General features: G+C 43.5%; 1 protein-coding gene across 7 annotated transcripts in view; it reads left to right on the forward strand.

The window, feature by feature from the left end:
* The first annotated feature begins 577 nt into the window (after positions 1-577).
* ARHGAP12 (Rho GTPase activating protein 12) overlaps positions 578-12616 on the forward strand; it is a 75510-nt gene continuing 63471 nt past the window's right edge. For 2 of the 7 annotated variants that reach the window (XM_071428703.1, XM_071428706.1), the window contains exons 1-2: positions 578-790; positions 6387-7138. In XM_071428703.1, the coding sequence (XP_071284804.1) occupies positions 6470-7138 (669 nt within the window). In that variant the 5' untranslated portion in view covers positions 578-790; positions 6387-6469. Of the gene's footprint in view, positions 791-6386; positions 7139-12616 lie in introns of those variants that run through there. The other 5 variants (XM_071428702.1, XM_071428701.1, XM_071428704.1 and 2 more) reach the window with 5 other exon arrangements.

The raw sequence follows: 12616 nt of genomic DNA on the forward strand, positions 1-12616 counted from the left end.
TTCCTCCTTCTGTCTGTTAAAATAGTCAAAGAAGAAGTTAGACCAGCATTATCCTTCATTAGATTAATAGAGTGCAGACAATTTACACATCTCCATGCCATTGTTTCAGGCTGTTTGCAGATTCATTCAGATACTGCTGTATCAGTTACAGTCAGTTCGTGCTTTCAAGGTTATCTTTGCAACCAGGAGAACCAGATACTGCTTTTTCAAAGAGAAAGATAAGATTACTTACAATTTGAAAATGCTAGGAAGGCCACCTAAATATTTTCAAACAATGTTTGAAAACTTTTTTAATATAGTAAGAGATACCAAGCAAGTTAACTCGAAATAAACGTCAAGGACTATTTATTATTATTTCTCTTTGGGCAACTACCTAAAAAATGTGGTTTCTTCATGTATAGTCTATTAAGCAGTCAGACCGACCCTGTTTGCAGGGAGGGAGGTGCGTGGTTTTTGTTTTCCCTCTGTTCGTTTCAGCAGGGACAGAAAGGCCTGGGTGTTTCACACACCGCATCACTCGGGAGCTGTTGGCATCGCTCCAGCCGCCGCACCGGAGCGCTCCAGCAGCGCACGGCGAGGCGGACCGCAGGACGGACAGACGGACCGGTGCGATCGCCGATTTCTCACCGGGGGCCGGGCGGTCCCGGGCACCGCCCCCGCCCCACCCCCGCCCGGGCCCGCCCCGGCACGTGACCCGCGGTGACGCCGCCGTGCCCCGGAGCCGACACTCGCCGGGGCCGCGGCGGGAGCGGAGCGGGAGCCGCCGCAGCCGGAGGGGCCCGGGCGGCAGGTGGGTGGCTGCGCCGCGCCCCTCGGCCCGCCGGGGAGGGAGGGCGGGGACGGGGATGGGGACGAGCGCGGCGCTGCCGCCGCCGGGACGGCCGGGCAGGGCTGGGTGGCCCCGCGGGGGATCGTCCGCGCCCGGGCCGGCGCAGGGGCCGCAGCCCCCCGGGGCCGCCCTGCCGCTCCCGGGGCGCCTCGCGGAGCGCTCCCCGCGCCCGCCGGGGCTCCGGGCGGCGCCGCCCCGCGCTGCCCCCGGCGGCGGCGGCGGCTCCGTTCCGCGGGCGGCGCCGGGAGCGCCGAGTCGGCGGCGCCGGGAGGCAGCTCCGCACCTGGGCGCCGCCGCGGGCCGCGCTGCCGGGCGGAGGGGCCGGGCCGCCCGCGCTGCCGTGTGCGAGCGGCGCCCGCTCACCTGCGGGAGACAAAGGGAGGCAGCGGCGGCCCCGCCGCCCTTCCCGGGCGCCCCCGCCGGGCCGGGGGGATCTGCCGCCCTTGTGTGAACTTGAGCGCGGTAACTTGGGGTGGCTGGGCCGGGCTGGCCGGGGCGGCCGAGCCGCGCTATTTATAGCCAGCCCTCGCAGTCAACAACTTAACAAAAGCCCGCACCGAGGAGCGAGCGGGGCTGGCAGGGAGAGAGAGAGGGAGGGAGCCAGCGGGGGGAGGGGGGCGCGGGCTGCAGCGGCGCTGAAAAGTTGTCCTGACACTTGTTTAAAATGCATCGCTTATTCAGTGCTCTGAGTCACGGGCAATTATTAAATGGTTGCTTATTATGCCTCTAGCGTTTAAAGACGGGTGAGCTCCGGGTAGGTAGTTTACTTGCGAGTAGTGCTCGATTTCGGAGTGTGTTTGAGGAAAGAGCGAAGGGCTGAGCTTGTTTTCATACAGCTTGTGAGTTGTCTGTGTTTTGGTTATATCTGTCGTTTCCATTTGCCTCTATTTGTATGCAACTTTTGCACGCTTTCAGTGCGTGCTTTGCAGAGGGTGGCTCCTGCAGGCGCTGGTCTGCAGGAGAATCCTGGCTGTGGAGTCAGGTGTGCTGGACAAGCAGTGGTGCCCCTTGGGAAGAAAGGTATGAATGGGTTTGAAGTCTGACCAGGGATCATTCTCCCAGGCAGTGGTCATGCAGATACAGCCTGAACCCCTAAGAAAACTGCCCAGGGAGAAGCAGAACCATGGAATCTATTGAGGTGTAGCCAGGGTATCTCATCTGGCCTGAACTGTTAAGAATTTATCTTAATTTAGCCTTCATAATTGAGTTTATTTCTGTATCAGCACTGCGCAAGGGTTCATTTCAGTAGTGGATGAAGTTTGATGCTGAAAATGGAAAAAGATTACACAAGTCAACTGCTGCTGCTTTGTAGGACACTGTGAACAAGGTCACACAAAGAAATTTAAGGCGATCCGTTAGTACTCAGTAGCATTTTTAACAATTTATCATCCGCTTGTATTGGAAAGTAAGTAACAATTCCCTGTCCCCAGAAAGGGCTTTTTTTCTTTTTTTTTTCCTTCCCTAGAGGAAAATAAAAGAAATAGCAAAAAGTATTTTAGGTTATTTCCCAAGACTCAGTTACCTGGTTCTGGAAGATGAGAAGTAAATGCTCTGTGCCTCATAATTTCAAAAGAGAGGGTGGGGGTCAGTCTTGATAATGCTGAAGGTAGGGGATCATATCTCATACAATACATGAGCATACTATATGTGTATCACATATGATCATATTTATGATTCTGTGTCTTAGGACCGTGCTTCTTTCAAGCATTTCCATGGACTTCAGGATCAATCGAGAGAGCACCATTCTGTAGCTAAGACTGAATGCTGTGAGGAGGTGAGGGTGCAGCTGCAGGGTTCAGGTTGCTCCAGGAAAGGCTGAGCTCTGAGCAGACCTACAGCTCTCCGAACCCTGCCTGGCTGAGGGTGATGGGAGCTGTCACATCGGCTCTAGATAAAAATGGTCTCGTTTTGTGGGGACGCACATAAAAACGTAGCTAGAGGCGAGGGTTGGCATGCCGAACCCCTGGTGTTGCGTGTGCACCCGCTTGTGGGGAGAGGTCCCCGGAGCCCCGAGTGCGGAGCGGGCAGGGCCGGCCCCCGGTGCCGGGAGGGTCCGGTGGGGCAGGGCCGGCCCCCGGTGCCGGGAGCAGCGGAGCCGATGGGGCAGGGCCGGCCCCCGGTGCCGGGAGCAGCGGAGCCGATGGGGCAGGGCCGGCCCCCGGTGCCGGGAGCAGCGGAGCCGATGGGGCAGGGCCGGCCCCCGGTGCCGGGAGCAGCGGAGCCGATGGGGCAGGGCCGGCCCCCGGTGCCGGGAGCAGCGGAGCCGATGGGGCAGGGCCGGCCCCCGGTGCCGGGAGCAGCGGAGCCGATGGGGCAGGGCCGGCCCGGGCAGGGGCGCGCCCGCGGGCGGAGGGGGGAAGGGAGGAGCTGACCTCTGCGAACACCCAGGGCTGGCAGCCTTAGTCAGCCTTAGCTGAGTAAGAGATGGGAACGGTTCCATGGCAGCCGGAGTCCGAAGGCATCTCTCTGCCCCGGTGTGGAGTGAGAGCCCTGCTCGCCTGTGCCGCACCCGCTGCCCTGCCTGCCCTCACCAGGCTCCGCTCCCGTGGGACAGCGGGAATGCTCCGTGAAATGGTGGCTTGTGTGTCCAAGTGGGGATGTGACCCACCTTAGCGATTGGGGTTTTCTTCACCAGGAGAAAAGCGAGGTCTGAGTCTCTTTTTTGGTGTTCATGAACATAGGTTTTCTTAGTGAGGCCATTTGTTAGTGATCTCAGATAGATTTGTAAAATCTCAGATACTGAGACTTTATTTAAGGTATGAAGGTTCTCTGTGGAAGTAAATGATTTTTCATACTTACCATCCTCTAATTAGAGTAGTTCAACCTTCTTTACCAACGTGGATGCCATCGAGCATGGCAGGTAAATGGTAAGGAATAAAGATCCTGTGAGGTTACAAGGGCTGAGCAGCTGTACCACTGCAGCTGTTGGCTGGTAGCACAGTGAGGTCAGTACTCCAGGTGTCAATATTGTGCATTCACACCTGCATTGTTGTGAGCCCCTTGCAGCAGAGGTTTGACCAAGGCTCCCGTGGCTCTTTAAACTGTGTTCTGTGAGACAGCTTCATGAAAGGGCATTACCATTACCTGTCCCCTGGGCTGCACAGAGAGTACAGGCAGTCTACATTTTGTGGCACAAGAGCTGCATTAAAAAAATTAAAGCAAAACAAAAATTAATTCATTTGAATCTGTGAACTCAAGGCATGGTAGTTGTTTGCTGATCTTCAGGGTTAATTTCCCACCTATACCATACATACTTCTTGCTTTTTTGGGTTGAGGAGGAGAATTAGAGTCTTGCTTGATCATGATGATGTGATCTGTTTGTAAATCTGTTTTAGTATTCTGGCTGAACACAGCCTGTCTCTCTTTAATCATATGTTCAACATTACCAAATGTTTGCTATTGACTTGATAATTTTGCAGCTTGGATGAAAGACCAAAAATTGTGCTGCTTATTTTTGTTGTTTCTTTTTTGTTGTTATTTTTTGGAAATGGATTAGGCTGCAAAACTGACTTCAAAAGTGGGTAGAGCTATTTTTATAGCAGTTCTGTTTTATTTAACTTGTATTATTCAAAATTTTGTGGTTTTTTTTAAGCATAGCATGCAACCTGTTGAACCTTTCTGTTTTAAAAAAATGTTAACCATGCATTCTTAATAAGTTGTCATATGGAACCCGCAAAAAAGGAATGAAAAATCCAAGCTTTTAAACATTTTTTTAGTTCTGTGGGAAACCAGAGGCTTATGTTCTCTCTTTGGTTTCTGTGTGGGAGAAAGCTTTTGAATGGATCCTTGTCCTATGGTTCAGCTTTTTGAGGTAACAGAGCTTTGAGGTAGACTGCAGTTTGGTAAGACTTGCATTTTTTTGGTGTCTGACCTGGAAGCCGTGAAAGGGGTTGATAGCAGCTTTGAAGAAGTGTTGGAAGGAGTCAGGTTTGCAAAGAAGAAAAAAATAGCATTTGCATGGCAGAGCTTCCAAAACTGGGAAGAGAGTGGGAATAGCTGCAATTTGTTCATGTTTACCTTCTGCTGCTGTTGCTAAACAACTGCAGAGCTGCACTTAAAAACACCTATTTATGTAGAATAGCAGGTAAGCAAGTTGTTTTGTACCGAAGCTGTAAATAGACTTTGAATGTCAATGTACTATTTTATGGTAGAGAGTAAACACCAGAATCCTGGCATTCTTTTCTACTGCTTTGTGTTCCTATTGTCAGCTTTGTTGAATGTGGTACCATCATTCCTTCTGTCAAGTCTGATAAAATTGTAAACCTGACCTTGTGGTTCTGTGTGGAACCTTGAAAACAGTGATGGCTTCCTGATTACCTGTAGGAAATGCTTCTTGGAAGTAAAATAAGATGGTCTGTGGGAGAGGGACACAGATTAAAGATGGGCACTTCTGTCTTGGTGTAATACTTGAGCTTTTTACCTTCTACTTTGTCTCTGAGTTATGATCCAAATGTATTTTTTCAAGGCTCAGGTCAAATAACAGAAATGGCAAAAGAAAATTGAATGGTCCTTAGTGGTTCTTTCTTTAAATCTCCCCAGAAGTTCTTTTCTGTTGTTATTTCTGTCCTTAGTCCCATTTAGCAGCTGAGTTCACTCTGCAATTGTGTGCCTGCATGGAATTGCATTAGTTCCACTCTGTGGCAGGGTAAAGGCTACAAATCTCATCACAAAGTCTTAACTTGCAGAGCTGCAAGTTTCTACATAACTTTTCTCATTTGTGAAATGTGCATTTAAAAATAAAAAGATGTGTTTGTTAATCTTCATAAGGTTAAATATGGCAGCATTTTACTTGAGTTCTCCTACTTTCTGTGTGAATGATGGAGGTCTTACATGCTTTGATTTTCAAGGTTAAAAATCCTACCTTTCATGTTAGCTTACTATATTGTGTTCAGTGCAAGTTGGCAAGACTAATGCTTACCCACCCATGAATGTGGACATTGATGCTACTTGATTAAATAGAATTTGTTTGTGGGTGTGGATGCAGTGGCAGTTGTCTGGATTATAAAGATGCTGAAAAGTGCTTTTCAGAATTTTCATGTATTAGTAATTATTTGATTACCCATTTTGGTTCATAGTCCTGTTTTGTTACTGTGTTACTGTGTTTTGTTTGCATTTTAAGATCTAGCCTGTAAACATTTGGCTAGGTCAGGTTTTCTGTGAGGTAGATAAGTCTTCTTTGGAATATTTTGATTAAAAGTAGTGTATTAACAGTTTATTTAAGAAATTAAGCTTATATGTAAGCAAGAGATTGACTCAGATCAGTCCCCTCACCAAATCCCCAGTGATCAATCAATATTAATCAGTAATAGAAGCAATAACTAATTAATTAATGAAGGTAATGAGCCACTTGATAGCAGGAGGCTTGTGTGAATAGGACAGTTCAATCAGTGACCTAGGTTGTTCTACTGATTTTCTATTTCAACACTCAGAAGGATATCTGAAAATAGTGCATTTTTCCATCAATTAGTCTAAGTAGGCAGGATTTCTTCAAAATTATTTTTATCCAAAGTGCTCTTAAACAGCCACTTGATTACATATACTTTTTTTTTTCTTACAGCTCTGAACATTAACAGGAAAATAACACTGAAACAGAATGTCGCTTACCTTTTGTCTGAAAAGGTGAAATATTTTCAGATAGAAATGGCCGATAAGGGTGGGAAGATGCTTCCAGGACAATTTTACATTCAAGTGGAGTATGACTATGAGTATGAGGCCAAGGACAAGAAAATTGTGATCAAGCAAGGGGAGAAATACATCTTAGTGAAAAAGACTAATGATGATTGGTGGCAAGTCAAAAGAGACGAAAATTCCAAACCCTTTTATGTGCCAGCTCAATATGTGAAGGAAATTCCCCGGAAAGCGCTGATGCCACCTGTGAAGCAGGCAAGCATGCTGCCAAATAACACCTTGAAGTTGACACACGGATTACAGAGATCAACAGAAAATGTGAATAAGTCCCCAGAGCTTTCTAGTTTTGGAAAATCTTCTCCAGTTCAAGTGTCTTGCTTAGTTCGAGATGCCAATCAAAATCTGGGACCGAACAATAGCCCCTGTCAAACTTTTGGTTTGAGTCTGGACCTTACCCAGAACAATGGAAAACTTAACAATGAGTTGCAATCTCCCAAGGTTTCCAATCAGTTTAGAACCATTTCCATGGGTCATTTCCCAGGCCCGGAATTCTTGGAAATAGAGAAGACCAGCTTTTTGCATGAACAATCTTGTGATTCAGCAGGAGAAGGCTCAGAAAAAATTCACCAAGATTCAGAGTCTGGAGATGAACTCAGTAGTAGTTCCACAGAACAAGTGCAGGTAAGCTGAAAAATGGCCACCATGTCTGGTTTGTTTTGTTTTGCTATTGCCATAGTTGTCTGCTACTGTTTTGAGACTTATTCCCAAAAATTTCCAGTTGTTCAAATAAAAATGTCTTCTCTCAGCATGAAATTGTTACTAAAATCGAAACAGTTCATGTGTTTAGTTCTTGCAGAATTTCTGTGCTATGGGAATTGATTCCATTTACATTATTCTGTGATTTAAAGAAAGAACAATAGTGTTTCCATATTAAGATTGTTTTAATATGACATGGAATTTGGGTTGTATTTTCTTTCAGAGGAAGGGAGCCTACTGCTGTAACTCCTCATGACTTGGCCTGAAGTTACTCTCAGTTTTCCCTAAGTGTGTATAGATAATATAAGAACTGTAAATGAATGTCTTGATGGCTTTAATTACACTTAAGTCTTATATGGAGTTGAATTTCTGGCTTGATCATTTTATTTGTAGACTGTTTTAATGAGTCAGCCCTGCCAACTTTACTCTGGATTAAAACTCAAAACATGTGAGTTTGTTAATTAGTATGGAAGAATCTCAGGAATGATGTACTCCTACTTCTGGTTCAAAACTGAGCATTGACGGCCTTTGTCCTTGGTAAAGCAGTTTTGCTCACTTCTTAATTTTTTTTTTAACAGGCAACCCCCACCCCCATCAAAAGATTAGAACTCTGACTTAATCAGGTCACTTCTGGTACGGGTAACCAAGTTAATTAGTCTGTTGTAATCCAGGTTTGCTCTTAAACCAGTGATGTATGTGTGCATACACATAGTTATATATTTATATATGTGTGTATGTAGATAATTCCCCCACCTCACACTTGCCTTCCCCATCTTTCTTTAGGGACATGTTAAATTATTTTAAATTCTGTTCAAAGCTCCCTGCTCTAGAACTTAATCTATAGTGTGAAACTGTTTTTGCTTGGATAAAAACTGATTGTTACAGTAAATCCCACTTGGCAGCATGTGTTCAGAGTACCAGAGTATCTCAAATCAAACTTGATGCTAACTTTAGACATGAAAAGTTTTACCACTGAGAGCTGTGAATCAGTACTTTGCTAATAAGGAACAATGAAGACAAAGCTGCTTAGGAACGAGTCAGCATGGGAAGATCTTAAAGATACAAGATTGATTAGGTGAATTACAGAGTCTTGAACTGTGTGTATGTATATTTATTGTAATATGTAGAATCTGTAGTTTTCAATATCCTACTATGTTCTTGGCCTCATTCTTGATATTCAGAATTTCTATAGGTATGGGACATCACGTCTCTAATATTTGTATATTTTATGTTAGTTTTAACTTCATCACCCCTCCCACAAATATTGTGGAATGAATGGGATTACTGAATTTAATTTATTCAGTAATATCTTTCCTATGCAGTGTGAGAATCCATGAACTTTCTTGCACTTTATAGCACTGCCCTAGCTCAGTGTAGTTGATGTGAACCACTCATAACCTGGCACGATAAAGTGATTACTGGATATTTATTTTAGAAGTGTGTGTTGGCATGTTACGGCCATATTAATCAATTGCCAAACAAATTATGAAAATACCAAGGAATGTTTAGAAAGTATATCCTACTTGAAATAGTTTACTACATTAGAATTTATATTACATGGTAGGACAGTTCCTTCTTTGGTGTTTACTATAATTTGATGCATTTCCTTCTCTAAAGCAGATGGAATTAATATTACATGGGTGTCTTTTGTCAATAATAAATATATGGGCTGCAGCTCAGTTTCCACTGGACTTTGTGCCTCTTGATGCAGTGACACTTAATCTTTTCACCATTCTTCCCTCTCCCCCTTATACTTTATTCAATGCTACAACTGATTTATAAATTTATATTTGAGTGGGGCAGCAATGCATGTATTGTAGACACTGTGTTATGGGAGGTCTGAAGGGGGGGAGTTTTCAGTGTTTAAGAATAACAAATGCTAAAAATACGACATTTTGGCTGTGGAAAATGCTTGGCAGTTTCACTTGCCATTATGAGAATCTTGGGCAACAAGAGTGTGGATGCTTGCTATGCCTTGCAGTTTGCCTTATTTTGTAACTTAATCTTATTTTGTAACTTAAACTTGGTGCACAATTGCAAGCTCTTTAAATACAATGAAAATGTTTGACATTTAGTAGCCGTGGGGATTAAAGCAGTGGTAGAACTGATGTCACCGTTAGCTCAGTCTAGATGTTCAGAATGCCAGCCTTCTCCTCACTGGAACAGCTTGGCAGTTTTTTTAGAATTCTTTCAATAATGAGCATTGTTTAGTAGAAATCAGCTGTGTAGAAAGTAATGGCTCAGAAAGCTGTTTTTATTGCTCTTAGTCTGTAGTGAGAACATCAAGTTCCTGGCTTTCACGCACAAACAGGATTTCACTTCACAAGACTGACTGCTTCTCCCTCCCCTGCCTGCTGTGGAGTTCAGTTTTATGCAGTCTGCATTATAATAAACTCTAAGCTACAGGTGTTTTCTCTTAAATTTGTAAGATTAGAAGCTAGAATTACCTTAATAATGCCTTCATGTCAGTAATTTTTTGGTGGTGTTAAGGTGATAGCATTCAGCTTTAGCCTGACCTTCAATGTGTTTTCACTGTCCTTGAGTACAAATATATGAGATATAGAAGAATGCTTCTCTTGTGAGATCTTTCTAAGAAGTGGTTACATTATTCTCTGAAGATTATCCTCCTCCTTTCCAGTAATGAAGTGCTGGTTCTGCAGCTGTACAGTCTTGAAGTCATAGGCTTGCTGGCTGTGGAAATACTGGAAGATCCAGAGCCTCCAAAGTAATGCAAAAAGGAAGGATTTTTTAGCAGATGGAATATGTGCAGTGAAGGACAGAGAGGTGGCAGTGTGAGCAGAAGTATTTGCTAATGAAGATGTAGCAAGGGGTTTGGTCGAGAGAAACATCAGGACTGGATAATGAACATTTTTGACATTTTATGCAAAGAAATGACAACTGTTGGTTGCCACTCTGGTGGATAAGGCATTGTAAGAACCATAGGTTAGTTTATGGACTTGAACTGTGGGAGGCTGGAGGTAATTAGAGGAAGTAGGGCTTGAGAGGGAACAAGCTTCAGTTTAACCAGATTTAAATCTCTGGTGTTGACAGTAACTGCAGTTGAATTGGAACTGAATGAAATGGTTTGAGTGAATGCACAGCTGGGTGTAAGAATCACCGAGACAATGGTGGCACTCAAAGCTGTGAGAATCAATGAAGTTCAATAAAATTTTAGGAAAATGGTGTCAGGTGTCATGTTCTGATCCCAAGGAAAGGGCAAAAGTATTCCTCAGGGAGGCCAAGGATACGGGGAAGAAGGAAAGTTCTGAGTGATTCTTTAGCAGATATGGACAGTACTTGAAAGAAGCAGATGGGATGTCTGAGCAGTATGCAGTAGAAGCAGAGACCTAGGTAATTGTTCTGAAGTAAAAAAAGAATAAAAAAAAAGGACTTACACGTTCAGGCATGCCTAAACAGGCAGGAAAAGCTGAAGCAAAAGGAGAAGACATTAAAAGTGGTCTTTAAAAAGCACCCTAGGCAATGCTTCCCTTCTTACCAAGTTTTGAGAGAGAAGGTGTGCAGACAGGGAGAGTCGGATAAGTTCAGAGATCATGTTAAGAATGTTTAGGTGATATCTTTGAGGATGATACTTTATGATAAAATTACAGACAGAAATTAAAATCTGCTTTTGGCAATGCTAATGGATAACCTATGGGAAATAACTTTGTTTCTGATGCATGTTACCTCCTCTTTTGTCATGGGAGACATAGAATGTATTTAAGAGTAAATACATGGCACTGTCTATATGTGACTTTTTATGCTTATTAAAAGTTACTTTTAGCAGCAGGTTGGTTTTAATCATTATAAATATAGACAGTGACCTATTTGCAAAGATTGTTCTGTCTTTCATCCTCTTTAGTAATTGACTATTGCATAAACTGTGAAGCACTAAAGGGGATTATCACTAGGATGGCTGTTTTGCTTTGATTAATTCTGAGTAGTAAAGATCTTAAAGAGCTCTTTCTGTCTTGCCTTTGCAATTTCTGTGGGATTGCAGTAACTTTTTAGTCAGGAAAACGAAATATTTTCCATTTCTGTGGATGTCAGCATATCTTCTGGAGATCTTGGTGTTCTTGGCTTTGTCATTTAGTTGAAAGACTGGTGGCAGGTTATTAGTGTTAGACTGCCTTGCTGGTCAAACATTAAACCTCTTAAATAAATGGCTATCACTGTTTTGCTGGCCACAAAATCAGTTTACTTTTATGATAAAAAATTTCATGTTATTTTTTAAAATTTCATTCATTTGTCCAAGAGATGAGTAATTTGACAGTATGAAGGAAGCATAGATTTTTTTTCTTAATAAACCTGAACATGTTTGCAGATTCATGGTGATATGTATAATGTAGTAGCTTGAATTATGTTTTAAGTACCATCCTTTAGTCTCTTACCTTCTTAAAAACAGCATTTGTTATTCTAATGATGTTAAATGCTGAAATATGCACATTATAATGAGGTGAAGAATAACTTTCAATGACAAGGAACTAAAAGCTTTATAATTTAAGGAGTTTTCTAAAACATTATTTTAATATTTTTTTCCGGGATTTCAATAGCTGCTGCTAGAGCTTTGTAAGCAGCTTGAAATGTTTGCTGCATTATGTTAATAACTCAAGGGTTCTGGACAGATAATATTAAGGAATATTTTTCCTGGCTGGTTTTGTGTATGTGGGTTGTTTTTTTTTTCCCTAGGCAGTGTCAATAGGTATGGATAGTTTCACTTTACAGTGCTGCTGTTTGTGATCAGCTCAGCCTCTGTGGTTTTCATATGTAATTCAGGTTGCTGATAGTTCTCCCTCTCGGTCCAGGTGAGTAAATCTGGATTTAGGTGCCCTAAAATGAGCAACCCTTGTGTTCCACAAACACTGCCTACATCCCATATGCTCCTCTGCACATCCCTGCTGCAAATCAGATTGAGCTTCCTTAAAAAAATAAACAGCAAGCACCACTGTTATCTGTGTGAGGCAGTTGTCAGAAAATCACGACCTGTGAGACAGGTTGGTTTTAGTTGAGTGGCTTGTTCTGATACTGGTGTTGGAATGCTCAGCTCAGTAAGCTACAGATCTACTTGGTACATGCAGCTTTGTGTTGTGCTCTCAGACTTGAAACAAACACCTTGTGCACTGTCAAATTCTGCAAGTGCCAACACAGTCTTTTGACTCTTGTACCCCTATTTACCCTAATTTCATGCAGAAAATGATGAAGTGGAACTTTGAAGGCACTGATTTAGATGAATAAACCTGTGGCTTTTATCCTGGTAGAATTACTTCCTAGCTCAAATGAAGCTCAAGCTGCACTGCCTAAGGAATAATAGTCATAATATGGAATTGATTTTTCTGTTTTTACATAGAAAAGTGTAATTTCTAGTGTGCAATGTGTGAATTTTGGTGCATGCTGTCCCCTGCCTTT

This window comes from Agelaius tricolor, unplaced genomic scaffold, assembly GCF_023055355.1.
Source record: "Agelaius tricolor isolate 1412-34295 unplaced genomic scaffold, bAgeTri1.0.p SCAF_6, whole genome shotgun sequence".
Taxonomy (NCBI): Eukaryota; Metazoa; Chordata; class Aves; order Passeriformes; family Icteridae; genus Agelaius; species Agelaius tricolor.